This window comes from Miniopterus natalensis, chromosome 1 (assembly GCF_054644295.1).
Source record: "Miniopterus natalensis isolate mMinNat1 chromosome 1, mMinNat1.hap1, whole genome shotgun sequence".
NCBI lineage: Eukaryota > Metazoa > Chordata > Mammalia > Chiroptera > Miniopteridae > Miniopterus > Miniopterus natalensis.
In genome coordinates, this window is record NC_142081.1 from 178,648,041 (window position 1) to 178,675,838 (window position 27,798).

General features: G+C 41.8%; 1 protein-coding gene across 1 annotated transcript; it reads right to left on the minus strand.

The window, feature by feature from the left end:
- Positions 1-7,943: 7,943 nt before the first annotated feature.
- On the minus strand, positions 7,944-18,748 carry UCHL1 (ubiquitin C-terminal hydrolase L1). Its single transcript, XM_087828186.1, has 7 exons — positions 18,476-18,748; positions 15,478-15,628; positions 13,372-13,457; positions 13,243-13,294; positions 12,437-12,499; positions 11,499-11,557; positions 7,944-8,383 (listed from the first exon to the last, which is right to left on the minus strand). Exons 1-7 carry the CDS (start codon positions 18,746-18,748, stop codon positions 8,297-8,299), a joined length of 771 nt encoding a protein of 256 aa, XP_087684312.1. The 3' UTR covers positions 7,944-8,296.
- Between the last annotated feature and the right edge of the window lie 9,050 nt (positions 18,749-27,798).

A 27,798-nucleotide genomic window follows, 5' to 3' on the forward strand; every position in this document is an offset into this window, starting at 1 on the left:
GTCGCCCAAGTTCACGCTTACTTTGAAAATGAGTGGGGGTTTTGTGTGTTTTTTTCAAAATGCTGAAGCAGGCGCTATTTTGGGGGTGGTGCACACCCAAACCATGGCTCCAGTGCTGATTCTAATGAACAGAAACATCTCAGCTGGTGATTGCTGTCTGATTTCCCTTCGTGCGGTGCAATCATTCAGGTGAAAATGCCTGGGTTTTCCTATTATGTTTTTAGGCTGAGATTTAATGTTCACTTTTCTATATGCTTCACCTTCATGTTCTATTATTGTCAAAGGTGGAAAAATCCAGCAGGTAGAGGAGTTCAAAATGAGTTGCATTTGATGAGAACTCAAACTGTGAATAAGTAAAATTTGACAAATGAAAAATTAGAAAAAAAACTTGACAATTGACAATGCACATGATGAAAGCAGAAACATTTTCTTCAAACTGTACAATTGAGAGTGGAACAAAAATAAAAGGTTAATGAAGCCCTATGCAGCAGATGTTAATAATGAACACCAGGAGAAGTAGAAAATATTTATTTGAGGAATGCTAGCCACTGGAGCGTAATTTATAGAGTGCAAATATATGTGCAGAGTACTTCAAAGTACATGGATTATTTTCTGTGCAGCAGTTTATGTTCTCTTATAAATTTAGACTTACCATTATTTTGTTATTTCCAAAGAAACAGTGCCTTTCTCTCAATCATTAATTTTACCGACTATTATAACTCTCCATTCTATGTCAGGCCCTGAGATAATTGCTGGAGATGTAACAATAAATACTTTGGCTCCTGTTCTCCAGAATTCTCTATCTAGCCCGGAGACCGACATGTAAATAAGTCATTTAGAGGGAGATCACTAATGCTTCTAACTTAATTATCTCCACATCTGGAATAAGCATTAGATTGTTGAACCCTACCTGTCCATGGCTGCCAAGATTCTAGGGGCCAGCACAGGGAAAGCTATAAAGAAAATTGGGAAGAAATGTAATTAGAGAAAAAGATTACGAAGAAAATTAATATAAAATGCATGCTATGATTTTTAAAGTTTGAGAAACAAAGAATATAGCATAAGGCTCTCCTGCTCACCAGAGAGAGAGAGAGTAGAAAGAAGAGGGAAGGAAGGAGGGAAGGAGGGAAGGAGGGAAGGAGGGAAGGAGGGAAGGAAGGAAGGAAGGAAGGAAGGAAGGAAGGAAGGAAGGAAGGAAGGAAGGAAGGAAGGAAGGAAGGAAGGAAGGAAGGAAGGAAGGAAGGGGGGAAGGGGGGAAGGGGGGAAGGAGGGAGGGAGGGAGGGAGGGAGGGAAAGGAATTAGGGAAGTTATATATATATTTGAGGGCCCCTTTATGATGACTCACGACTACTGAAAGAGACTCCATGGTAAATTTATAAAAATGACTCAACTTTGTACAATAAGGTGAACTTACAGCCTCTCTGCTGCCACCATGTGTCTTTAAAGGAGGGACATGGGCCCATGGCATCCCACAGAAGCAAACAAAGGCACATGAAGATGGAGAAGCCAGGCCTGGTCTCTAAGCCAACTGTTATTCTTTATTTCAAAGAAGAGTTTATGGATTTTAAATGTTAAAATAATTATAAAGCTCTCAAATGTGGCTTCCATGTTTTCAAATGGTATAAAAAAAGGGGACCTTCCAGAGGGAAGTGGCTGTGTGACACTTCTGAGCAGGATGCGGGGAGGAGGGAGCTACAGAAAAAATTGTTCCAGAGGGAACAGAGGAGTAGGCCGCAGGTCACACCTGAAGGTCCAGATGTCTTCACTGCACACAAAATGTGAATGTTCAGTACCATGCATTTTAAGGACATTAATTTTAGATCATACTCATACAGACTGGTTTATGAGACCTTCTTTAGGGATGAGTAAAATGTGTAGGTCGGATTTTAGTGCAGGATTAAGGCTACGCATCACCTCTCCTGTTTGTGTTTCACCAGCATGGTGCCTCGTGATGAAAAGCATCTGCAGTTATGAATGTGTTCCTGAGACACACGGGTTGAGGGGGGGACCAGGCACCCCGAGTGACCTTGGACGTCCCTGGGGAGGATGTGGAATAAGGGAGGGGTTGTCGGTTCCTGGAATTTCAGTGCAGTCTTCACACCCTCCTACTTGGAGGTGGGGAGCCAAGGAACTGAGAATTACCGATGTGATTTTGCCGTGGTGCAGCCATGGGGGTCGGTGGTGGGGACTGCAAATGGGTGGGTTATAGATGATACGGGAAAGCCAGGGACCCAGTGAACACGTTGCATTGCCTTATTACATTATGTGTGTGTTTTCTATTGCTACACAACACATTACCGCAAACTCAGAGGCTTACATCAACACCCATTTCTTGGCACATAGTCCTGTAGGTCAGAAGTCCAGCATGGGACTGGGTTGTGTTATAGGGGTCCTACAAGGCTGAAATCAAGGTGTTAGCTGTGTTTCTTTCTGGAGGCTCTGGGAAGAATCTGCTTCCAAGTTCATTCAGGTTGTTGGCCAACTCTGGTTCCTGCGGCTCTAGAACTGAGATCCTCATGTCCTTGCTGGGCGTCAGCTGGGGCCTGATCTCGGCTCCTGGAGACTGCCCACATTCCTTTGACAGGAAAGCCCAGTCCTATTTAAGGACTAGGTCAGGCTAACAGAGGATAATCTCTCTATCTTAGTGCCAATTTATTTGGGACCTTAATGACACCTACAAAATCCCTTCAAAGCAGCACCTAGATTAGTGTTTGACTGAATGCCTGGGAGAAGGCGTTTGTACCCCAGGGACTGGGAGTCTTGGGAATTTGGACAGTGACAAATTACTTAGGAAACATTCTCCAGTCTAGCTAAGTGATCCTCAGGGATGGTGGTACCAACCCCTAATGGATATTTTGGAAATTCGTGGGCAAATATTTTGTGGTTGTAATGACGAGGAAGGGGCGTAGGTTTCACCGGCTGTGAAAGGACAGCCTCACTCAGTGAGGAATTGTGCTGCATTGTGCACAGCCGTTGAGTGTCCTGTGGGCACTCTTGCCAATGAAAAATCTGTGTATAATTTTCTGAACTTTATATTTTTGCACAGTTTTAAACTCATAGAGATAAAAGGGACTTTAGTGAGCTTCGAGTCTATTTAATTCTTTTATTTATTAAAAATGAGGAAACTGAGACCAAAAAGGGAAAAGGGAATTAATGTCGCCCAACTAGCTAATGTCAATGTTGGGACCAGACCCAGTTCTCTCTAAGGAACGGTCAAATCAGTTTATATGAAACCACTTGAAAATGAAATTAACATTGTTTAACTGAAGTGTTGAGGTAAATGTTTTCCTAAAGAGCCGATATAACAATTTAATATTATACAATTAATTCCACTATTTTCTAATGTTAAGATGGATTTGAAAGCAAGATTTTACTAAACAGTGAATTGATTATATCAAACCAATTGTATTTGGGAAAACACATCAAAGTCAACATCAGCAGAGGAAGCACTCATTTAAGAAACTTGTGATTTGAAATTACTACTGCTTATTTCTATTTTTATGATAAAATAGAACCTGGGCAAAATTATGAGTAGCCCAAGAAGCAATTCACAAGGCTGATTTTGACCAATCTAGATCAGGACTGGTGAGTCCAGTCCAAAACACTGGGCCAAAACGAAGTCTGAGTGCTATCACATATCCCCATGTTGCCAGAAGGGCCACTGTGCTTTTCTTTCCTGGCTCAACTTTGGTCACATCTACTCAGCTACAAAATTGCCATAAGTTTTCCTATGCTGCCACCTACTGTATATAATGAGTATGGTTTTAATAAAGCTTTTGTCTTCTATTATTCCGTGTGTTTAGATGTGAAATAGAATTCAGGTATTGGCCACTCAACTGAACTTAAATATCCAAATACGGGACATTTAAAATTGTTTCCTCTAATGACTAGAGATACCTTAATGTCAACCAAAGTAAACATTTCTCTAAATCTTCATTTTCAAAACACCTCTTTTGTCCTTAGAGAAGTATAAAGTTTAAATCATATGATTCCCTTCTTAAAATCAGTACCCTACAAGAGGTTAAATACATTTCCATTGTTCATGTCTTGATGTGAAACAGAATGTACCCAGCCACTGCAAAGAACAAGGCACTGGGGACTGGGAGCTGTGGGTTAGGATAACTTTCAGGAAAAGTTGTTATAGAAATGGGGCCTTATCTCAGGAAATTAGACCTGGTTTGGCAGTGAGCAGAGAAGGACACTTGGTACCCCGGAATCTAGGCTGGAGAAAAAGAAGAGAAAGATGCAAGGAAAATAGGTGAAGATAAAAATAAAAACAAAGCATCATATTCCAGGCACTCCCACAAGAACTTCACAAGTATTCTCACATGGGTCTCACAACCCAAGAGGCAGATACTCAGCCCACTTACACACGAGGGAATCAGGCCTTGGGGCATTACAATGGCCAAGACACCCGCTGATGGCACAGCCCTCAGCTCTCGGCCACAGAGCTGGGCTACCTGGAAGGCACAGTCCCAGGAGAACATGGACAAGCAGAACTGTCAGGAACCGGAACTGAAGCAGCCGTCTGGGTTAACATAATTGGTTTTGGTTAATAAATCACAGCCAAGGGGGGCCTAGGGAGACATGACAACCACATGTAGTGTGGTATCCTACATGGGATTCTGGAACAGAAAAAGGACATTAGGTAAAAACTGAAGAAATACGAATAAAGTGTGGACTTTAATGATAACGCTTCAGTGTTGGTTCATTGATTGTGACAAATGTACCATACTCAGGTAAAATGTTAAAAAACACACAAAACCCTGCCTTTTAGAGAATGATTAACACTATGGAAAGCATCTGACTCCTAAGAGAGTTAGGACACACATTAGTATAAAATCTGATTTTGAGCGAGGATCTAAGATGACGGTGGAGTAGGTGGATGTTACACTCACCTCCTCCCAGCACCACACTGGAATTACAACTAAAATATAGAGCAAGCAACCTGAATAACCAACTGAAGACTAGCTGGAGAGAATATACAACCAAGGACTTACAGAAGCAGCCACATTGGGACTGGTAGGAAGGACAGAGCTGTGAAAAGGGCTGACCCTGCTCCCACAGGCAGCAGCTGAGAGTCCACAGAGGTATCTCAGTTGCAGTTTCCCCAGAGGAGCCTGGAGTCTCAACCCCACGCTGGGCTCCCGAGCCCCGAGCACCAGAGCTGGGAAGAGGCACCCACATACAACTGGCTGTGAAAATCAGCAGGATTTCTGTCTGCCAGGGAGAGACTGGACACTGCTAGAGACATAGGAGCCCTCTTAAAGGGTCAGTGCACAAAATCTCATTTGCAGCCACTCACCCTGGGTTCCCCCAGAGGGAGTGTGGAGGGGTCTAGAGCAGCGTAAGGAGAGACTGACGTTTGTGGTTCTGGGGAGAGAGCTGACATGACAGCCACCAGAATCTCTGTGCTGAGTCCATCACAGTGCAGACACCATCTTTCGTGGGTGGAGCACACCCGTCCATACAGCATCAGCCTGGGTTTCCGGAAAGCACTAGCCCCATACTCTAGACTTTGTCGCCCTGCCCTGTGTACCTTGCACTCTACTGAGGAGTCAACTGCCTGGACTGGGGTGTAAAGATCTCGGCAGACTCAGGGGGTGTCAGTGACCGAGTTGTGTGGCTTTTGGGTGGGCATCATTCCTGCCCCCTTCCCGTGAACCTGACTGGCACCTTCCCCTCATGGGAGATCAGCTAACCCCACTCCCCTCACACCTGTCAGAACGGCTTCCATCAACAAACAAGTGCTGGCGAGGGTGTGGAGAAAAGGGAACCCTTGTGCGCTGTTGGTGGGAGTGCAGACTGGGGCAGCCACTGTAGAAAGCAGTATGGAGGTTCCTCACAAAATTAAAAATGGAACTGCCATTTGACCCAGTGATCCCACTTCTAGGAATATATCCTAAGAAACCTGAAATTCAAAATAATATATGGACTCCTATGTTCACTGCAGTATTATTTACAATAGCCAAGGTCTGGAAGCAGCGCAAGTGCCGATCAGTTAGATGAGTGGATCTGTGGGACATGTACACCATGGAATACTACACAGCTGTAAAGAAGGAGGCTCTATTACCCTTTGGGACACCATGGAGGGAACTGGAGAGTATCATGCTAATAAGCCAGGCAGAGGAAGATAAGTAACATATGATTACACTTATATGTGGAATCCAATGAACAAAATAAACTAACAAAATAGAAACAGACTCATAGAGAATAGTCTGGCAGCTATCAGAGGGGAAGGGGGTTAGGCGTTGGGTGAAAAAGGTGAAGGGATTATGCAAAGGGGAAAAAGCCTCAGACAACAGTATGGTGTATCAGAGGGATCTGGGGTGGTGAACACAGGGTAAAATATATAGATGGCTTATAGAGCTGTACACCTGAAACCCATATAATTTTATTAACCAATGTCACCCCAATAAATTCAATGTTTAAAAAATGAAAAAAAATCTAATTTTGAATCAGCTTAATAATACCAATTGCACACATGACCAGAGAAAGGAAACCATCAACTGATTTCAATTGTCCAAATCCAGATGTTTTGTACTAAGGGGAAACATGATCAATACTATTTCTTCTGTTGAGACTTCTCTTTTGTTCATGAAGATTCAAACACACACTCCTCAACTCTATTAACAGTTTATATTAATATCATTACTCAAGGGGTGCTCACTACGTACTAAGCCCTTGGTGGCTTATCTTAGCTCGATCTTCATAGTCCTGTGGGAGAGGTGCTATCATTCCCATTCTACAGAATTGCACCAAGCAGCCTGACTACACAGGTAATGCACAGCAACCCATCCTTAACTATGTCAGATCACACCGTTTCTTAGTGAATGCCAAGTCAAGAAATCAAACAGGTGAGCAACTTAATGCTATTATTAAATGAATTAAGATCACGTCATTCAGTAAAACAATTGCAAATGATTTAGATACTCCACCCACAAGGAGCTAGAGCAGCCTAAAGTGTGGGCTGTCCAGACATCCTCTCAACGAATGGAAGGAGTGAGAAAAGTAACTTTACAGTGGAAAAACTTGACAGATGTCACCTCAGTCAGGTGATCAAGCTCAATATTGACAGTGATAAATCATGTTGATAGCATGTACCCTTTATATGTGACGAAGATGGCACTTTATCTCTGTGGTCTTCCTCCCCCAAAACTCGTAACCCCATTCTAATTATGAGAAAAACATCAGACAAGTCCTAATAGAGGGCTATCCTACAAAATACTTGACCAGTACTCCTCAAAACTGTCGTCATCAAAAACATGGAAAGTCTGAGAAATTATCATAGCCAAAGGGAGTGTAATGAGACATAAAATGAAATGTGGTATCTTGGAAAAGAAAAAGGGTATTTGTAAAAACTAAGGAAATCTGATTAAGCTGTGAGCTTTAGTCATTAGTAACATGATTTTTCATTAAAATTATATATTCTTAATTGTAACAAATGCATCACACTAATGTAAGATAACAAAGGGGAAAATGAAGGGTATATAGAAACTGAAGTATCTTCTCAATTTTTCTATAAATCTAAAATTGTTCTAAAATACATTTTTTTAAATATATCTTTATTGATTTTAGAGAGGAAAGGAGAGGGAGAGAGAGAGACAAACATCAATGATGAGAGAGTCACTGATCGAGCCTGCAACCCAGGCAGGTGCCCTGACCGGGAATCAAATCCTGATCGCCTGGATCCTAGGTCGACGCTCAACCGCTGAGCCACGCCCGGGAGGGCTAAAATATATTTTTTAAATATTTCAGTCTATACAAGTACACATAGTAATATAAATGTATAGAAAATATGGCTAGTGACACTAAACCAGTAATATTTTTTATCTATGCTGTAGGAGTTATTTATATGGAAGATATATACCTCTATTACTATTCAAATAATTTCAGATATATTGAGGGGAAGGTAGGAAAGAAAATAAAAACCAGTGTAGGCTTCTCTCTGATCAGCAGAAAAGTTTTATTCCTTATAAGGACAAACAGTTTAAACCACATCCAAGGCCTTAGCTTACAGACACAAACCAAAGTAGCCATGTAAAGCATTAGATATTGAGGTACGAGACATACATGAGGGAAATGCTTCGCCATCTGAGCTTACACCGAACTGCTCAATTGACAGCTGAGCTCTGCTAGCACTTGGGTGTAGTTGAGAGGGGGAGTATAGCTACAGAACCAAAGGAGAACAGCCGTTTTCTACAACACTGAAGCATTTTAAGACTACACTGGTAGGGATATATTTAGACGGTGAAAGGAAGAGGGGAGAAGTGCTTGGTCCCTTCCCACGGGGCATTAGGCGGCCTTGCAGAGGGCCACGGCAGAAAAGCGGACTTCCCCTTGCTCACGCTCAGTGAATTCTCTGCAGACCTTGGCGGCATCCTGAAAAGGAGGGATCTCATTAATATCCAAACAGCAACAGCTCAAAATGAAAGTTTCAAAGGGAAAAGTACCAGTAAGGCCTATGAACGCTCAAACTTCACCATGGTCAAGTTTCAACTTCCCATTAAACTTGAAAACAAGGGCAAGAGAAAAAAAATCACGTGATGGGAGAGACGACTTGCATCAGAGATCTGACTTCAGAAGCCTGGACACCCTTTATCACTTCCACCAAATGCCCTGTTTCTCCCACCTTGTGCCTGGTTTTGACAACAAAACTACACTATTTTGTGCACTTTTTCTCAAGTCGAAACAAGATAGAAAATTAATGTCTTCCATAATGGAAAAGTTCTCCTAACTCAGAAATTCCCAGAGCACAGATGAATTTCTTCCAAGTAAAGATTTTACAAAAGAGCATTAAAAGTTTAAACACCTGGTATTCCAGATAAGACAAATGATGTGTTACTAATTCTAAGACTTAGATTACAAAGATTGGTAACAAAAAATTGATCCCAATACAGGCATACCTCTTTTAATGCATTTTGCTTTACTGAGCTCCACAGATTTTTTTAAAAACTGCTTTTACTGATTTTTTAGAGAGGAAGGAAGGGAGAGGGGGAGAGAGAAACACTGATGTGAGAGCAGATAACTGGCTGTCTCCTACACACCCCCTACCAGGGATCAGGCCTGTAGTCTGGGTACATGCCCTGACCAGGAATCAAACCAGCAATCTTTTGGTGCATAAGGCGACACCCAACCAACCGAGACACACCAGCCACAGCGCTACAGATTTTGCGTTTAACATATTGAAGAAAAGACCTTTCACCAGCAAAAAGATTACAACTTGCTTTATTGTGATACTCTATCACCGAGGTCTAGAATCAAACCCACAATATCTCGGATGTCTGTATTAGTAATTTACTAAATTCTAGGTTTTAAAAATGCCTTGGGATCATAAATATCAATCACTCTGTTCAATTTGTCAAGAGTCCAGTTGAAAGATAGCTCCACAATTATAAGACCTTTAAGAGGACAGGTCATACTCTGACAATGAGCATCAGCTCCCAAAGTCTAGAAATCACCAACCCAATAATGAGTGTGTCCCTTAAAAAGATCAACCAAAGTGGAGTTTCATTCCTGCTTTGAAACCACTTAGCAAAACTAAAGTGAGTCTAGACTGACATCTACATTTTGTCAGAATTTTTAATACACTGAAATTCCAGACCTGTGTAGGACTTTACTACAGTGTTGACTAATATTAAGTGTGGTCCTCTAGAGAAAATGGCCCCCTCCTGTATAGACACTGAGCTGAGACCTAAGTCATTCAATTTAGGATGCTTGGGCTAAGTTTATGTATTTTCTCACTGGCTTAAATAAATTTTGTGTATAGTTTGAAAAACCTAAAACATCTTTAACCATATACAACCAGCCTCACTCTAGAATGTTCACTAATTAAGATGCCAGTTTACATTCATTTAATTTTAAATGAGATCCCAATTAGAGTTGGTTTTATTTTTTTGAACAAAAAAGTTTTACCTTCCCCACACCTCATAAATTCTCCTCACACAGGAGTTGTAGGGGTGCATTTTATGGTATTAGTATAGCGCTATATGAATTAGAATAGGCCTCAGAGCTTTATTTGGAGAGTCTTTTCCCCAAATGATCATGACCAGAAATTCTGCCTCTGTTCTTATTTTTTCCCTAAGTAAATGCTGACTCTCTCGTGCAAAGCTGCCCCCATTCTGCTTCTCCAAGTCTAGTTCTCATTGTTTGTTACTATTCTCATATACCCCTGTCTATCCAAGAATCAGCTCCAACTGATCTCAGGTGTATGTATCAGCAAACTGGAAAGTGACCCTCCCTCCTAGAGTGGCACCATTTGGCCCACAAGCACCTTTAGGTCGTCAGGTCTATGATGTTCCAAGGACAGGTCTATTGTATAGAAAGGCAGCATAGTACAGTGACTAAGAGTACAGGCTCTAGAGACAGACTGTCTAGATTTGAGCCATGGTTCTTCCATTTAAGTCATTGACCTTGGGCATCACCTAACCTCTGCACGTTGGTTTCCTCATCTGAAAAATGTGAATAAAGCCTGCCTCATAGTATCCTTAGAAAGATTCCATAAAAACTCTAAGTTACTTAGAAAAGCACTTGTTAGAGGAGTCCACAATCTGCAGCATATGGGCCAAATCCAGCCTGCTGCCTGTTTGTGTGACTAAAGTTTCACAGCAACAGCCACATACTCATTTATCCATTGTCTATGGGCTGCTTTGGAGCTGAAACAGAATTGAGTACTTGCAACAGGGCCCATATGCCACCCAAGGCTAAAACATCTTTTGTCTGAGTCAACCCCCCAGTCTACATCCAGCAAGTGCTGAAAAAAATATTAACTGTTAGTATTACAAATGCAGTAGTCACACCTCAATAGCATTTTTTATTTCATCACAATTAAGCAATTTTCCTTGATAACAGCAAACTGACTCAACTATAGAGACTGGTTTTCAGGGTGAAGAGGCCGTAAGTAATCTACCAGCTCTGGTCCAGAACTAAGAGGTTTCGGTAGTCACTTGTACTGGGATGGTTACACTGTGAACTCTGGATCTTAAAGTTCTTGTCAGGAATGTTTTGAAACTACTACTCTGGCCCTATAACAGTGGACCATGTGGGAAGAAAATGCTCCTGAAGTTAACTGCCTAACCAGAATCCATAATACGCTACCTACAAAACTGACCCAAATCCAGCAGTCGGGGAGAGATGAGGAAAGGCTCAGGTTGCTGGTCCACAGATCGTTACCTATTATGTAATCTGACAAGAGGACAATGGTCACCTTAATCCCACAAAGGAGCAAAGCAATGGCTTTCAGGCTAATTCTCACTGTGGGCTACAGACAGCACACGATACAGATTAGTCAGGGCTGCTCTGAAGGATCCTGTTTAAAACCACTTGCTATAACTATAAAATAAGGTAGGTAGAATTACTAAGATGATCTTTAAGCCCCACAGAATGCTATTAACCCAGATGATTGGTACTGGCTGTACTGAAAAAGTGTGGCCACTTTAGAATAGACAGCTTGACTAAAGATGCATGGGCCCTACTGGGAATGGATTCCAAAGCTTACCTGCAGCAGCGAGTCCTCTCCACTAGTGCCATGGTTCACCGGGAAAGGCATTCGTCCATCTAGAACAAAGCAGTCAGGCTTGTCAATTTTCTCTGCACATTTCCTGGCTACTCTGCTTGTCCAGCGTAAAGAGAAGTTTTAGATTCTTCCAAATACCACTGCCACCCCCACAAAGGAAGCCTAGTTATAAAGTAACATGCTGGAAATGAGGTTCAAGGGCTCCTAGATACCCACCCCAGGCCATTCTCATCTACAAGCAGTAACAAGATCACACAGCCCAATCCAGCCACCCTAACTGAAGGATTTGTGCCTCATCTCCTGGGAAGAACCACAGAGCAAAAGGCAAATTCAGTCTCTGAGGTGCAAGAAGGTGGAGGCAAGAAGGGCACCTTGAGATTGCTACTGCCCCTCAATGACTGCCGATTAGCTCATTTGCCCATAGGCAGTGGCTTGACTTGAGACAACACAGCTTTCTCTATTAATACAAAGAGGATGACTCTTACAAGATGGATAATATTTCTTGTTGCCATATGCCAGTTAAGAGAAATTGCCCCAACATGTGCAAGTCCTTTTTACACCAACAAGGTCATATTTAGGCATTTCTTTTTCCCAAAGCATTCCCTGTCTGAAAAGGATGATGCTAGAGATCCTATACTGACAGTGGTGTAATGGAAAGTGAGAAGAAAAAACTGAACACTCCCACCTTGACTGGTACTGGTCTAGTCTCTTTACTGGTATGACTAAAGCTATTCATTTGGCAGGTCAGTTGCCCAAGGGGAAGCTCTGGGTAGCATAAAGGGTTAAGTTCTCTCATGAGAACACCCTGTTGTTCTGGCTTCCTAAACAATGTACTAAAGTGCTATAAAGTTACATGGCAATACTGAAAAAGAAAATAAGTATGAAACTGTATTAGATTCCAGAAATGGAGCAAAACATACCAAGTTCATAGAGGTGGCCATCCACGTTGTTAAACAGAATAAAGTGAAAGTTCACTTTGTCATCTACCTGAAGAGCCAAGAAATTTTTTTCGAAAATGAGTATTTTATAAAGCAGAACTTAATTTGTTAAAAATAAATGTAATATGCAGTAAGTATAATATCCTTGAATCAACTTGCTTGTATATTTTTGAAATTATTATAGATAATATTTATGTATTCCCTATATGCTAGGCTTTAATCTAAGTCCATTAAGGTAGGTGGGCTGTAGCTGTCAGAACTCTGTGACTTGCTTTTCACTGAGCAGGAAACTAAGGCTTAGGGAGGATAAGTATCTCATCCAAGGTCAAGACTGGAACGTGGCAGAGCAAACTCTCATTACAGAAGCAGTATAACTGACTTAAACCTAATTTAACAGTTGACTAGAAGGCTCTGTTCAGATTAACGGTACATAAGCCTTCTAGAAACTGTCAGTCCTTGTTTGTGTATCTTACTGTACCCAATAGTCTGTGAGAATATCGGAAATGCTCAATTACTAGGTGGGGTGTTACTCTATTAGATGCATTTGGATCTAAACAAAATACTATCAGTTTGAATTTACTCAAGGCTTTGTTAACCGCCTATTAGATTTCTGAGAGGCAGTTTCATAAACAGGTCTGGTCAAAGCATTATTCCAGCAGAATTTTCTAGTGGTAACTGGCCTTGGGTGGAAAATGACATTTGCTGTATTCCGGTAAGAGGTTAGTACACATATTTTAGGGAAAACACAGGTGGCACCTGGGCAGCCTACCTCTGATTTGTGTTTGTACCTACCCGACAGTGGCCTTCCTGGGCCACGGCGTCATGGGCTGCCTGAATGGCCTGAAGATAAGAGAGAATCATTAGCACAAAAACTTCCAGTTATTGAAAGAGTGATGCTCTGGAAGTTCTCTTCCTACCTCATTCTTTTCAAAGCATTTTGCTCTGTCTTCAGGGGATAACTTCTCCGTTTCAGAAAGAAACTGTTTCAGGACTGAGCCATCCTCTTAAAAAAAAAAAAAAAAAAAAAGCACATATTAGTACAGATAAAATAATGCAAGTGGGTGCACATTTATTGCTGATTCAAGCTGTTGCACAGCCAGTCATGTTTAGCAACCTGAATTTTTACTATGGCCTCCAAGGATGTGGATGGGTTGTACCTTCTATCCCAGACTTTTTCCCACCATTCCCTCATCACTGCATTCAAGCCTGAGAACTCACCATTTCTTCCATGTGCCAAGCTTTCCTACCTGCTCCTGGTCCCTCCCCAACTCCCTTCACCTCCCATTCATCTCTCAAATCTCTTATCATCACTTCGTTACAGCACTTATCCATTGGTAACATGTATTTGTGAGATTTTTAGTGCCATAAAAATGAATCATGTTGTCTATTGCTGTACCTACAGCACCTGGAAATGCACAATTGTGAATTGCATACATGATTAACAATAACATTCTAATCTAATAATAGTTCTCAGTCAAGATTTTTATCTTAGGGTAGAAAATACAAGCTTAGAAATACAGTTGTTCAAATAGACATTAACCTAAGAATCTTAAATAGAAATGCAAAGAGCCAAATAATCTGGCCTAGGGACAGCTGACTGGCTGACAGCTGTTGTGTTTAGTCGTTGCTCAGTGTGAATAAGTCTAGGAGACAGCGACTACCCAGTTAGAGCAAGAACAAATTAAATTTCCAAAGATCTAAACTTGAACTTTCAGCTCTAAACTTAAAAAAAGTAATTTGTTAAATTGGGACTATTCAAAATTTGGAAGTGATAGAAATCTTCTTAACTTTATGAGGATGGCTGTGGTTCAGATTAAGCCTTTGGCACCATCATGACCATGGTTACAAAAAAATCACAGTACCTCTGCTGACCTCAAGAACGCAGTAGTGTAAACAAAGTGAGACTGACTGCAGAAGAAATAGAAAGGATCAAGCTACAACTTTCTAATATGGCTCAGTCAAGTTAATATTTGAAAAAGCAACTTCTAGATCTGGATGTTTATGGCCAGGCAGGTGATTTTTTTTTTTTAATTTCAAAAGTAAACCAGCAGTAGTCTTGGCTACATTTCCCTTGTAAAAAGAAATATTTTTTACACTGCCAGAAGCAAGTGTGGACTGTTAGTTGAAATTATTCAGTTCTTAGCCACCCCACCTATTGTCTAAATCAGATTCCTGTCTATTTTTCTAAAGTTCTATCAGAACACAGCCACATCCATTGGTTCACATCGTGTCTATGGCTGCTTTAGCACTACAAGGGCAGAGATCATACGACCCTCAAGCCTGCAAGATTTACTCTCTGGCCTTTTAAAAAAGTTTGCTGACTCTTGGCCTAAATCAGACATAATAGCCATGTGTTTTAACATACTTTAGTGCTAATTGGGCCTCTGACAAGCTTTAGGGCTGAGCCTCACTCATGTCCTCTATGTCCTTCGCAGCATCCACGGAGGGTGGGCTAAAGGCCCTGACCTGACTTTGTCCGCAGCTGAATCCTTTCGAGGTTGCGATCTGCTGCTGTGCCTCTCTGCGGGAACTTTCACACTACCTGTGCCCCGCTGCTCTAAGCTCTTTTGGTTCTCCTGTTCCTTTTGAGACCCAGAACCATTAAAGACAGGTCCTAACTGTTGATGTTTTAAGGCTTAATATCATCTCTAATTCTTCAGAATCATTGAGAATTGAATGTAGGAGAATCACAACAATAAGTGGCCCTCACATGTTCTTTATCAGTCACCTGAGACCCATCCAAGCTGACTACAAATGAAGAGCATATGCAGAGTGACAGTACAAAACTGTATCACTCCCTCTCCTCTCCAGGTGAAGAAGCCAAGCCACGCTTCTTAGAAAACGAGTTTCCTTTCCTCAAAAGAGAAACAAGAATTCACCCACTGATTATATCTGGATAAGCAGGTTTCAGAATTTTTGAAAGAAATGTCTTAGCTGAATAGACCACTGGGGGTTTCAGAATGAAGACTGATGGTTAATTAGAGGTCAACTGGAGGATGACTGGCCTCAAAACTCACACTTACCAAATTCCAGTTTGTCCTGATTATTGGCCACTGCATGTATAAGTCCAATGGTACCACAGGAGTTCCCAATGGTCTGCTTCATGAAGTACACTCTAGGACTGACTTCTTGTCCCTTCAGTTCTTCAATCTGTTTTTTCCTGAAGTTCTCATGCTGTGAATGTAAAAAAAACATGTTAATATCTCAAAATTAAAATGCAAAGAACAGATGGCAGCACAGTAAGTTCTGCCACGTAAATGGAAACACAAGTAGGATGTGTGACCAGGAGCCTTGGTTCTAGATGCCGACCAACGCTCAGGGAATGGCCCGTCTGCCTCCCACACCCACACCAGCCGGTGGAGTTCTGAGAGGTCCTGAGACTCCACCCAGATGCTGCAGTGCAGTAATGGCTTTGGATATTGCCCAAGGCTTTGTCTAGACACCACTGCAGCCTTTTAGCTGGAAGTGGATGGTGTCATGAAGTCAAAAAGCAGACAAGTTCATTATATAACCTGGGAATTTTAAACAGAAATGTGAAGAGCCGAATAGGTTTCTTTCTCTAACACCAGCAATGACTGTATTCCACATGGGCGTCCCAATCAAGCCTTAGTTAATTTAATAGTCAACAAGAATACCTGTTATTTTATAGCCCACTGTTCTTTAACATTCCACTTCTGTTCTATCCAAGTATACTTCTCTTCAAAAACAAGACAAGCCTTAACTGTTGAAGGTAAATTTAAAGAAATTTATAAGTCCCTCTCCCTTTTTTTATGAAGGAAAGACAACTGGCCTAGGGTACTGGCTGTGATTTCACAAAAACTCCCCCTCACCCTATAAGAAATGACACTGGTTTGTCTTTGCCAACTATACAGGTTGAAGCCAGATTAGCAATGAGAGGTGGAGAGGAGAGTAGAGACCAGTAAATGAATGAGACTAGTAGTTTTCTCAAAGCATCCATTAGTTCTTTGTACAGTATTTAGTGGGCTTGTCTGAACCTTTCACTAACAAGTTTTAAAGACCTTGCAGGTATAACTTCTCAGTTAAAAGCAAGGTGCTAATGCTACAGAAACACTATTCCCATAACCAGTATAATTCAGACAGAACACCAGAAGTGTAGGTCCAATTCTAGTAGCCTTCCATTATGTACATGGAACTGAAGTTTAGGCATTGTTGGTGGCACCATCAGAGTAATACGATCTCTTGTCCCATAAGATCAACTTAAACTCCAACTAGGGGGAAGTTCTAGCATCACGTGTCTACCAGATCCTTAAATTGAGTTACTCATTGTCTATTAAGGCTTTTCACTTTTCCAGGTTAATTAAAATTTTTAAACGGGATAGCACCATCCTTAGGGTTGTTTTGAGCTCTTGCATGGAGACACTTATTTAAATATTTCATTATCACTTAAAATTAATGTCTTAGAAGTGGTCCATTTAGGATTTCACAACATTCTCTTAGACAAAATTAAATGCTTTCTATATTAACATTAGTTTGTTTGGAAGCCAACCTACAAACCTCAACTTTTCTTTAAATTTGCTTTAGTGTTTAGCCCAGTAGGTGTTTTGTGTCGCAGAATAGGTGCTCAGTAAACCTGACAGACTGAACTGGAACAAAAAATCTAAGTACTGAGCTCTTTCAAACATAAAATGTTCAAACAGGAACATTCTCTAACAGAAACCACTTGATCCAGCAAAAAGACCAGTGGGCTTTTCAAAGACAAACACACTGCACCACTGCCTCCCAGAGGCTTTGCATCTGAGAGCTGCTCAAAACCTCCGAGTCATCATGGTTCCTCTAGTAAGAAAGCTTTGTGATGGGCTCAAAGAAGAGAGGAGATTGAATTTCATTTGGTCAACAGTGAAGTTAATTTGACTTGCAATTTTTGGCAGCTCCGTTTTTACCTAAGTAAAAGCTTTGGCAATAAAAAGCATGTCACTGGGATTATCCTAATAGCTTTAATAAGGGTTTTTAACCTATTTACAGGAGGAAAATCTGGAATTTCCATAGGGCTTAACTTATGCAGAGGGTGCTTCTAGAACACCCAGACTTAGGATGGTGCTTCAGTTAGGCTCACTCTGTGTTTGGAATGATGCCCCAAATGCTAATGCCTCAAGTTTTGTTAACGGAAATTCTCAACCACTCCCAAATCAAGCAGCAGCAACAGGGGATAGACAATACCATGCTAATTAGTGGAAATCCATACATTGCAAGACAATTATCCCAGCTACCTTTTTTTATATCTGATGCTCAGTCTTTGAGGTACATATATCCATGCACACTTGTAGGAGGAAGACCATCTAAAGGGAAATGAAAAGGTGTTTCCGAGACTGTTCTAATGCCCACCTAATTCATTTACCTACAAGGTCAGATAGGAGAGGATGAGAGAGGTGGAAGGAGGTGGCCACGCAAGAACCATACACAAACGATTATGCTTTTTTCAAAAGCACACTGGTGAAGCTAAAATCCAAGTGTGCATGTAGCAGGGAGTGGAAGAGTGGGAAGAATTCCCCGAGCCCACCGGAGACCGAGGCAGTAGAGGTGAATTGAAGCACCCATTGTTTTCTTGTGGTTTAGGCAAGCCCATCCCCCTCCGTTTAACAGCAAGGTAGGAGTCTGAGAACCAAACACACTGGCAGGTGACAGTCCTTAAAGGGAACCCACCAGCCATGCCTTAGCATGGAAGGCTCAGAAAAGCCTAGGTTCAAAGAGCTTATGAGTAAGATGAATTCCTTCCCTGACGGATGATGGAACTGAGATCCTGCATCTCTTCCAAATTTGAGGAAATGCTGGCTGGCTGGCTGGCTGGCTGGCTGAACAAGGGCAATAAGCTCTATCTACAACGGGAGCCCCCATGTGCAGGTACCAAGAGTGTGGGCTCCTCCCTCCATCCCCCAAAGGGAGGGGACGGTTTTGCCAGCTGTGGGCGCCTAGGCCAGGTGGGAAGAGGAGCCTGGAGTCTATACTGTCCTCAAGGCCTCATCTGGGTCCGGGGGCGACGCGCAGGCCGGGCCCACGCCCTACCTGGGCAGTGAGGGGAAACAGCAGCAGCAGCGCGCAGGCCGGCGCGGGCACCGCGCTCAGGCCGTCCTCCTCCAGGCCCAGCACGTCCACGAAGCGCCACTGCCCGGCGACCCCCAGGCGCGCCAGCACCTGCGGAGGAGACAAGGCGGCCAGGCTCGTGGAGACCGGCGAGTGGGGGGCCAGCGCCGGAGGGCGGGGCAGGCGCGGCTCCTCGGCGCCCCCACCGGAGCCTGGGAGGAGCCCCCGCTCGGACCTCCGCCCCGCCCGCGCCATGACACAGCACAAAGCGCGGCCCACACGTGGCTCCCGCGAAGCCCGAGCGCCGGAGTCCGCGCGGCCCGAGCCACGCCCTCGGGAGCCGGGCCGGGCGCTCCCGGGAGGATGCGGCCTCCTCCGCCACCTGCATCCCGCCCCCGCCCGCCACGCAGAGGCACCGGGAGCGCGTCCCGACCGCGCCCAGCCCCGCGCCTCTGGAGCGCACAGGGCGCCGTCCAAGCGCCGCGAACCCGCACGGAGCAGGTGGGCGCTTCCGCCTCGGCTCTCCTGGGGGGAGGGGGACAGCGGCCGCGCGAGACGCCACTCACTTTGTTCAGCATCTGAAAGACAAATGCAAAGAAAAACACACAAAAACCAACAGTCAGCGACACGGCTCCCTGACGTGGGCTGACCCTCAGGCAAGCGCTCCCGGGGCCACGGTGCACCTGACGCTCACCTCGGGGTTGATCTCCATGGGTTTCAGCTGCATCGTCGCGAAGCGCAGGTGAGCTCGACGCCCGGAGAGGAGGAAAACAGCGAGCGGAGCCGCCCAGGCTGCCCCTATAAAGCGCCGGCCTGACGCACTGTGGGTGCCTGCGCAGGGGGATCGGGGCCGAACCAACGAGGGGGAGACGCTCAATCCCGGCAAGACGGGCGCGAGCTCCCCCCTGCGCGGCGCGCAGTGGAACGGCCGGGCCCCCGAGCCGCGCGGCCTCGCTCGCCGGTGAGATAATCCGGAGGCTGGGAGATGGGCTTGGTGGTGGGTGATCTTGGAGTGCATGGAACGGCCCTTTGGACGGAACCTGATTTTTTGCGAAGTTTCTGGAAACTCGTCTTTTCTACCGTCCGAATTACCCGAAATCTCAGGGTTTCGGAAACGTTGAGAAAAAGCTCAAATTCAACAGGTATATATTTAATATGAATATAAATATATGTCTCCCAAATCTCGCAGCAGTTTGCATTTGACCTTAGACAAGTTCTCCTCCGTGTTAAATCAGACCAGTGCCGTGTTCCGTTTTTTAATTGACTGGCTAGAGTAAAGCATAGCCTGGAATATAACAGATTTTGCATTACTACCGCTGATGTAATGTGACTCCCTGGGGACAGCTGGCGGGTCCTGCGGCAGCTGTAGAAACCTGGGGGATGTGCGCGCAGGGGCAGAAGGTGGGGGACAGGAGGCAGACCCAGGGAAGAGACAGGTATGGTTTCCAGATGAAGGGATGCGAAAGGCAAACCATCTGCAAAAGAATGGAGGCTTTGCGAAATAAAATTCTGAGTTCAAAATAGAATGCAGTGACTAAGAAAGGGAATGGCAACGAAAGAAACCACTGTTCTCTAATGATCTCAGGTGGTGGTGGTTTTTCCTACCAGCCTATTAAAAAAATGGAGAGAGAAAGCATTTGCTGAAGGATGAATAAAAAGAGGGGCAAAAATCTGTAAGCATTATGCCAGGAAAGCTAAACCTCAGGGTGTAGTGGGGTTCACAGAAATACTAAGGAAGCTAGAAGGCTGGGTATTTTTTTAAAAACGAGGTTAGACCAGAACAATGATGATGGTGAAAGAGCAGACTTCCTGTTTAGGGGTCCAAGGTTGAGGGATGACAGCGAGAAGGGAGGGAATCTACACTGTTGACGTTATTATCGATACAGTAGATCAGATCTTTTGCACGTCATTTCATTTAATCCTTAGAGTATCCAATGAAGAAACTTAATAGTGCTATTTTGCAGATTAGAATCCACGGCTTAAAGAGGTTACTTGCTTATGATCACAATAGAAAAGTGAAACAGAAATAAACCCTGGTAACTTGGGCTCTAGGAGTGCATTTTCCATCCAAGGTTTCACTACATTCCGCTTCTCTTTTTCCCCATTTTATCCCTTAGAAAAATGACCTTTACACAGAAAATGAGAGGAAAAAACAAAATAGTGTGAAGAATTTAATGAACGAATTTTATGATATGTAAATTATGCCTCAACAAAGTTGTTTTTTAAAAAAACAAAAGATAATAACTTGAAAGTCAAGACTGGTAATTAGGTAGTTGGAGAACACCTGGCTATGTTGAATGAGTTCTTGCCTTCGAACAGAGACAAATTACATCCCAGTTTACTTCATTTATTCAACAAATATTGATTAAGCACCTACTTCATGATGGGCACTGAGCATGGAAACTTCCCTCATAGAGATTTTATCAATAATAAGAGTGGTGTCAAAGGGAGTGGAGCTCAGGAGCCCCTAACCTAGTGCAGGGGATCAGGAAGGCTTCCAAAAGTGAGTGACATTTAAGATAAGGGCTGATGGACAGTTAGGCAGTTATTACCAAAATAAATAGTAAAAGTGGCCATGAAAACACTATGAGAAATCTTTGTTAAAGGCATTCATTCATTCACTCAACAAATATATGAATTGAGTACCTACTAGGTGCCAGGAAACATCAGAGCAATGAATAAAACAATTAACTCCCTGCTTACAAGGCAATGTCAGAGACTGGACATGAACAAACCTTATACTGAGCTTTAAAAAGGTGGGGAGGGTGGCAGGGGGGGATGCATTGCTGAAAGTACAGGCGAGGAGATTTGGTATCAGTCATTAGCCAAACTCTAGGGCTCATAATTTGTGAACTCTTAGGAAAAAACAACACAGAATGGTTGCATATAGAACAAGTGATGTCAGCCAGCACTTACCTCCTTTTCTTTAGCGGTCACTAGCTAGATAAAGAGGCAGAACAAGTCTCATTGTGTTCTTCATGATGCTTGGGTTAGCATCAATTGATATGACAGTTGAGGTGGTTTTATAGCTTATTTAAATTATTCTACCTTTAAAAAAAAGTGCTGCTGAACAGAGTAATCTCAGCCTGCAACCACCTGGCCATAGTTTTCACCCTGTCTTGTGCAGTTTTACTAGAGTGGAGAGACAGAGTGTGCCAGTGAGAACAAGCTATCTAAATTATGAGATTTAGGAAAATAAGTTTAAAATAAATGATGAAATTCAATAGAAATTTTGATAATGGTTGTACACTCCTATGCATATACCAAAAAACTTTAAATGGATGATTATCTTAATAAAGCTGTTAAAAATTCAATACAGATATGTGTGAAGCTCTGCATGTCAATTATTATAGTACAGTTAATCAACTCAGTTTTTTCTTGATTCTGTGGTTATAAAAATGTTTTTTACTTTATATATAATATATATTATAATGTAATAAAATGGATTATGTAATATGAATATTAAAAATCAAGTGAAAAATAAGTCACAACATTTTGATTATAACCATTTAAAAATGAATACATAAAGAACAGAAGGAAAACATTTTTTAAAAGTGAAACACTTAGGATAAACAGGGAGCAGACCTGTTATAGGTGGAGAAGCAAAATCAATGAATAAGTTGTCCTTCATAAATAATGATACCATTTCTAATTCACCAGCAATAGAATTTTTTATCATAAGTATTATTTTTCTAATAATAGTGAAGATTTAGAATGGACCCTTTAGAAACTACCTTCTTATGATTCCAATCACTAATAAGACAGGGATTCAAATATCCTTGGCAGGTCAGTTCCACAGTGTTATGGGAGTCAATCCTGAAAGCTCATCCCCAAGGTTAGCCCTTCAGCGCTTCCAGTGGTTTTGTAATCCCCTAATTCCCTGTATTAAATCTCTTTCTACCTAGAGTAGTTTTGGACTCGCAGTTGGTACTGCATGCATACCAATAGTGGTACATGAGGTCCTGCCCTAGCATCCCTCAGTTACTATTCTTGTGCAGTTGTAATATTCGAAATCAGAGGGCTTTTGTGGGCTTAGATCAAACACCAATGGTGTGAACATAGACAGGTTAATTAACCTCTCTGTATCTCAGTTTCCTCAACAGTAAAATGAGGATTTCATGAACTCAACGATTTCTCCCAATTCTGGCGTAACAAGGACCTTGAACAGCAGAAAATAAAAGGCATATAGACCAAATCATATAAAAGTTTGAGTTAAGTCTGCTTTCATCTTTAATTCCTAACTTTTAGCCATTAGGCTTTTTAAAAGTCACTAGGATATAATAAACAAGATTTAACAATTAAAATTTGTTTTTGTAGGTGCTTTAGCAATATTTGTTACATATTTCCTCTTACCAGGAGGTTGGTATATGAGGAATAGGATAAGCTGAAAAAAATCAAGTCTATAAATATACCAGGGAGAAATGCTTTCTTGAGAACACTGCTGGGTTCTAAGACCTAACCAAGCATTTTTCCAGAACCTTTCGAGTGAATAAATCAGTATACAGAAGCGTCTTGGTCTTGCCTGGACGTTTAGCTTCAATAGCCTAAGAATAGGAAACAATTTTTTAAAATGTGAACAAGTTAAACCGGGGAGGGGAAAAAAAACCCTCAACCCATGAATTCACTACCCTAAGAAATTCAGTTTCACTCTACACATACGCTTTCCAGTACTTGGCCATTTGTGTAGCAAATTCTGTTTGGGTTCCCAACCGAAATGTAATCTCTTCTTCCTTCCTAATCTGGCTGCCCACTGTTCTAGCCCCAACTCAATACTGCTTTCTCAGACTCCAGCTCAGATCTACTTTTCTGGGGGCAGTGAAGAGGGGAGGAGGAGAAAGAGGGGAGGAGGAGAAAGAGGGGGTTGTCCTTGGAGCACTCCTTTGCCTCTTGTGAGACCAGCAGTATTTCAGATAATGTGTCCTACATAGTGTCTCGGTATACTTTTAGTGGAAGAGCCCTCAGGCACTAGGTCAGCCACAATGCCAGAAGCAGATACTCTGTTTCTTTTCATCAGCTACCAAATTTTCATCACTAACCCTTCCCCCTTAAAAACTGCCCTTGTGAAAACTAACCAGAGCTGAGCCTCATGCCTATCTCAGTAAGGGGGCTCTGATCACTTAAGGAGAGTGGGGAGCCCATTGTATCTTAAGAAGGAAAAATTAAAAGAAATCCACGTTGTGTCTCTAAAAGAAAAAAAAATTCTTTAAATCCATGCTTAGCCCTAGCCGGTTTGGCTCGGTGTTTAGAGCATCGGCCCTTGGACTGAAGGGTCTCAGGTCTGATTCTGGTTGAGGACATGTACCTTGGTTACAAGCTCGGTCCCCGGCCTTAGTCGGGCCATGGAGGGGGAGGCAACCAATCAATGTGTCTCTCTCACATCCATGTTTCTCTCTTTCTTTCTCTTGTCCTTCCACTCTCCCTGAAAAGCAATGGGAAAAATATCCTCAGGTGAAAATTAAAAATAAATAAATAAAAAAATCCATGCTTAGGTATAAGCAGTGAAACTGCAGAACACTAAGAACCCAGAAAGATTTTAGAGTCGGACATTGAGAAAGCATAAATGAAAATGACATCAGTGTCCTCACAGCAATCAAGGAAGCCAGGTTACAGTGGAATAATACCTCCAATGTCCTTAGAGAAAATAGCCATCATCCTTGGATTTTGTGTTCAGCAAAACTATCTTTCAAAAACAAAGGTGAAAAAAATGTACATATAAACAGAAGCTGAGTTTACGACCTAGAGACCTACCTGTGCAAAGAAATTTCTAAAGGATATAAAGAAGAAATAAAATGATTGCGTAGATGGTCTGAGGAAAGGGATTAAAATAATATTCAGTGGAAGCAAGTATGTAAATCCAAATAAGTAATATTTGTGTATAATAATAATAATATTTAGTTTATGGTATTAATAGAATAGTGCTAAAATACTGTTCTACATAATGATACCTGTGATGGAAGGAAGTGCAATGAGAAGAAAAGTATTCAAAGGTCCCTTTACTTTCTAACAGAGGTTAAGAAATTATTTAACATTAGACTTTGTTATGTTAAATAGTCATGGTAACATCTCAAGGGGAATTAATAAAAAAAGAAAAAGTATATAAGTTCAAATACTTAGAGATAAATAGAAAAGAAAAAAAAAAAAACCATAATCCAACCCCAAATGGCAAGATAAGAAAAAAAAAAGCATAGAAAATCTAGGACAAATAAGAATAACAGGGTAAGATAGCAAAAACGTAGAAAAGAGTCCAAATAAAAAATTATACTAAATGTAAATGGACTAAACTTAAATGTTTTATCAAATTTGATTTTAAAAATCTAATTAGCTGCTATTTTAAAGAGACATTTTAAAGCAAACAGATACAGCAAGACTGAAAGTAAAGGGAAGGGGAAAATCTTTCCAGGAAAAAATAACCAAAGGAACCTAGTATAACAATATATTAAAATCAGCATTGTTAAGCAAAAACATTATTAGAAATAGAGGGCATCAATATGCTTATTTAATTTACCAGGAAGATATATAACTTCTAAAATTGTATGCTCCTAATAAAGTAGCCTCAAATGTGTAAAACAAAAATTAATAGGACCACAGGGGAAAATAGACAAATCTACCATCACCATGAACCCAACCTTCTCAATTATTCATAAGCCAAACCCACAATATAAGGAGGAGTATGGTTTCTGGTTAAAACCTACGTGTGGTTTCTCAGCCTCACCACAGGTGATTACAAAGGCTTTACCTGGCAGACCTCCTGCAGGAAAGCTTACTCCCCATACCAGATTTGGGCTGGGCACACCAATGCATTGCAGCCTCTGAGGGGAGTCAGGCCCCTCTGGCCAGTTGTGCTCTTTCACATACATTCCTAGTTCCAGAGCCTTTATTTCTAGGTTCCCTTACCTGAGCCTCGGGCAGAAGTTTTCAGCTGTCTCTGCCGAGACCTCCTTATGGGAGACAGAGGAGACCTCAAAGACACTTCTCAGGCTGCCTTAGTGCTTTTCCACTCCTAGCCCTTTCCCCTCACTCTGACCCTGACCCCAGTGCCCATAGAAACTATGGGAATCTTTTGTTCTGGACGCCCTCAACAGTGAGATGACCCCCACATCTACATTGATCCACCTGACCTTGACCGGTGCATCATTCCATGGGGGAAATGAAACAGGAGGAATTTGCACTTTCTCTTGTTTAGCCTTTTGCTTGTACCATAGCATTAAGTGATTAAAGGCTTTTTCATTTTTGCCTTGTTGCTTTAATCAGCTACTCTGACACCAGGCAGCTCAGGTCTTTCTTTCTCACCCCTCCCCCCCTCCAACCCCCTCTGTCTCTGTCTCTCTCTTTCCCAGATGAGCTGGCTACGCTCCTGACATACATTAAAAAAAAAAAAAAAAATTTAGCCCCAGGGTGACTCAGTTGGAGCATTGTCCCATACACCCAGAGGGTTGTGGGTTCAATTCCCAGTCAGGACACATACCTAGGTTGTGGGTTTGATCCCCAGTTGGGGCACATTGGGGTGCATACAGGAGGCAACCAATCAATGTTTCCCTCTCACATCTATGTTTCTCCCTTCCTCTCTTTCTAAAATCAATAAACATATCCTCTTGTGAGAATTAAAAAAAAAAAAATTTAAATACCACAGTTAATCTTAAGGTAATGGAAATATGTAAAATTCCGTACCCAATAATTTTTTAATTGCATTCTTCTCAAGTGCTCATGAAGCATTTACACACCTTGATTAAACACCTAGTAATAAAGCATAACTTAAGGATTCTGTAAAATCAGCAGACCATATTTTCAAATTGTAATGCAAGTTATTCAAATAACAAAATGATAAATGAGACATAAAATAAACTTTGGAAATTAAAATGCCCACTTTTTAGTAAATCATGGGTCCAAGTAGATGTCATAATTGAAATTTGAAACTACTAAACAATAATACAAGTTTAAATATCATAATTTATGAGATGCAATGAAAGTAATATTTGAGGGAAACTTACAATTTAAATGCTTATATTAGAAATGAAGAAACGGGGAAATTTAGTGAGGTAAGTATTCAGCTTAAGAATTGAAACAGAACAGCACAAACTCAAGACTAGAGGAAGAAAACAGAACTAATAAGCAGAAACAGGTGATACAGTAAAATACAGTAGAGATGGTCAACAAATAAAAGTTGTTTTTTAAAAAGATGAGTAAAATAGACAATCATCTGTCAGGATTTATTGGGGGAAAGAGATTATGAACAAATAGACAATATTAAGGATGTAAAATGGGAACATAATTACATATACATTTTAGATTTAAAGGACAAATTTTTGCCAATGAATTGAAAACTTAGAGATAAATTTCAAATATGTAGGAAAAATAGAAAGCCTGCTTTGTGAAAGAAAATAAAGCTGTAATTAAAAATCTTTCTAGCCTGGCTAGTGTGGCTCAGTAGTTGAGTGCTGACCAGGAGGTCACAGTTTGATTCCCAGTCAGGGCACATGCCTGGGGTTCGGTCTGGATCATCAGTCGGGGGGCCGTGCAAGAGGCAGCTGATCATGACTCTCTCTCGTCATTGATGTTTCTCTCTCCCTTCTCTCTGAAATCAATTTTTTTAAAAAAGCCTAGACCTTCTTTTTTCATTAAAAAAAAATCTTTCCATGAAGAAATACCCAGACTTATGGTGAATCTTCCCAAACATTTAAGGATCAGATCATTTGTTCTTATATAAACTGTTCCTGAGAAGATAAACAAGAGGGAATGCTGGCCCACATCAGGCAAAATGGCAGCATAAAATTTACTTATTTATAAAAATTTACTTATTTATAAAAACATTTCTGCACACTTTCCGGGCACTTGCTATTTTTCTTTTGGTTGTAGCCATCCTCTTCAGTGTGATGTGTTATCTCACTGTCATTTTTATTTGTCTTTCGCTGATGGGCACCTTTTCATATGCTTATTGGCCATTTGCATATCTTCCTTGGAGAGATTTCTATTTACTATAAGCCTTTGAATCCACTCCAATAATGGCCTAGCTCACAGCCCTGCACCAGCATCTTCCTTGGTACAGCCCCTCCTTACCTCCAGGGTACCTTCTAGTCTCCTCTTACTTGACTGCCCACCAGCATTCTCTTCTGTCAACACTTTCCTCTCTTGGCTTCCAGGACAGCCAGCTCTCCTGGGATTTCCTCTGTCCTCACTGGCACTCCTTTTCTGTCACTATTGCGGATTCCTCCTTAAGTCCAGGAAGTCTAGACATTAGACGGCCCCCAGGACTCAGCGGTTGAGCCTCTTCTGTTCTGTTTATGCCCATTCCCTTGAAGACCTCATCC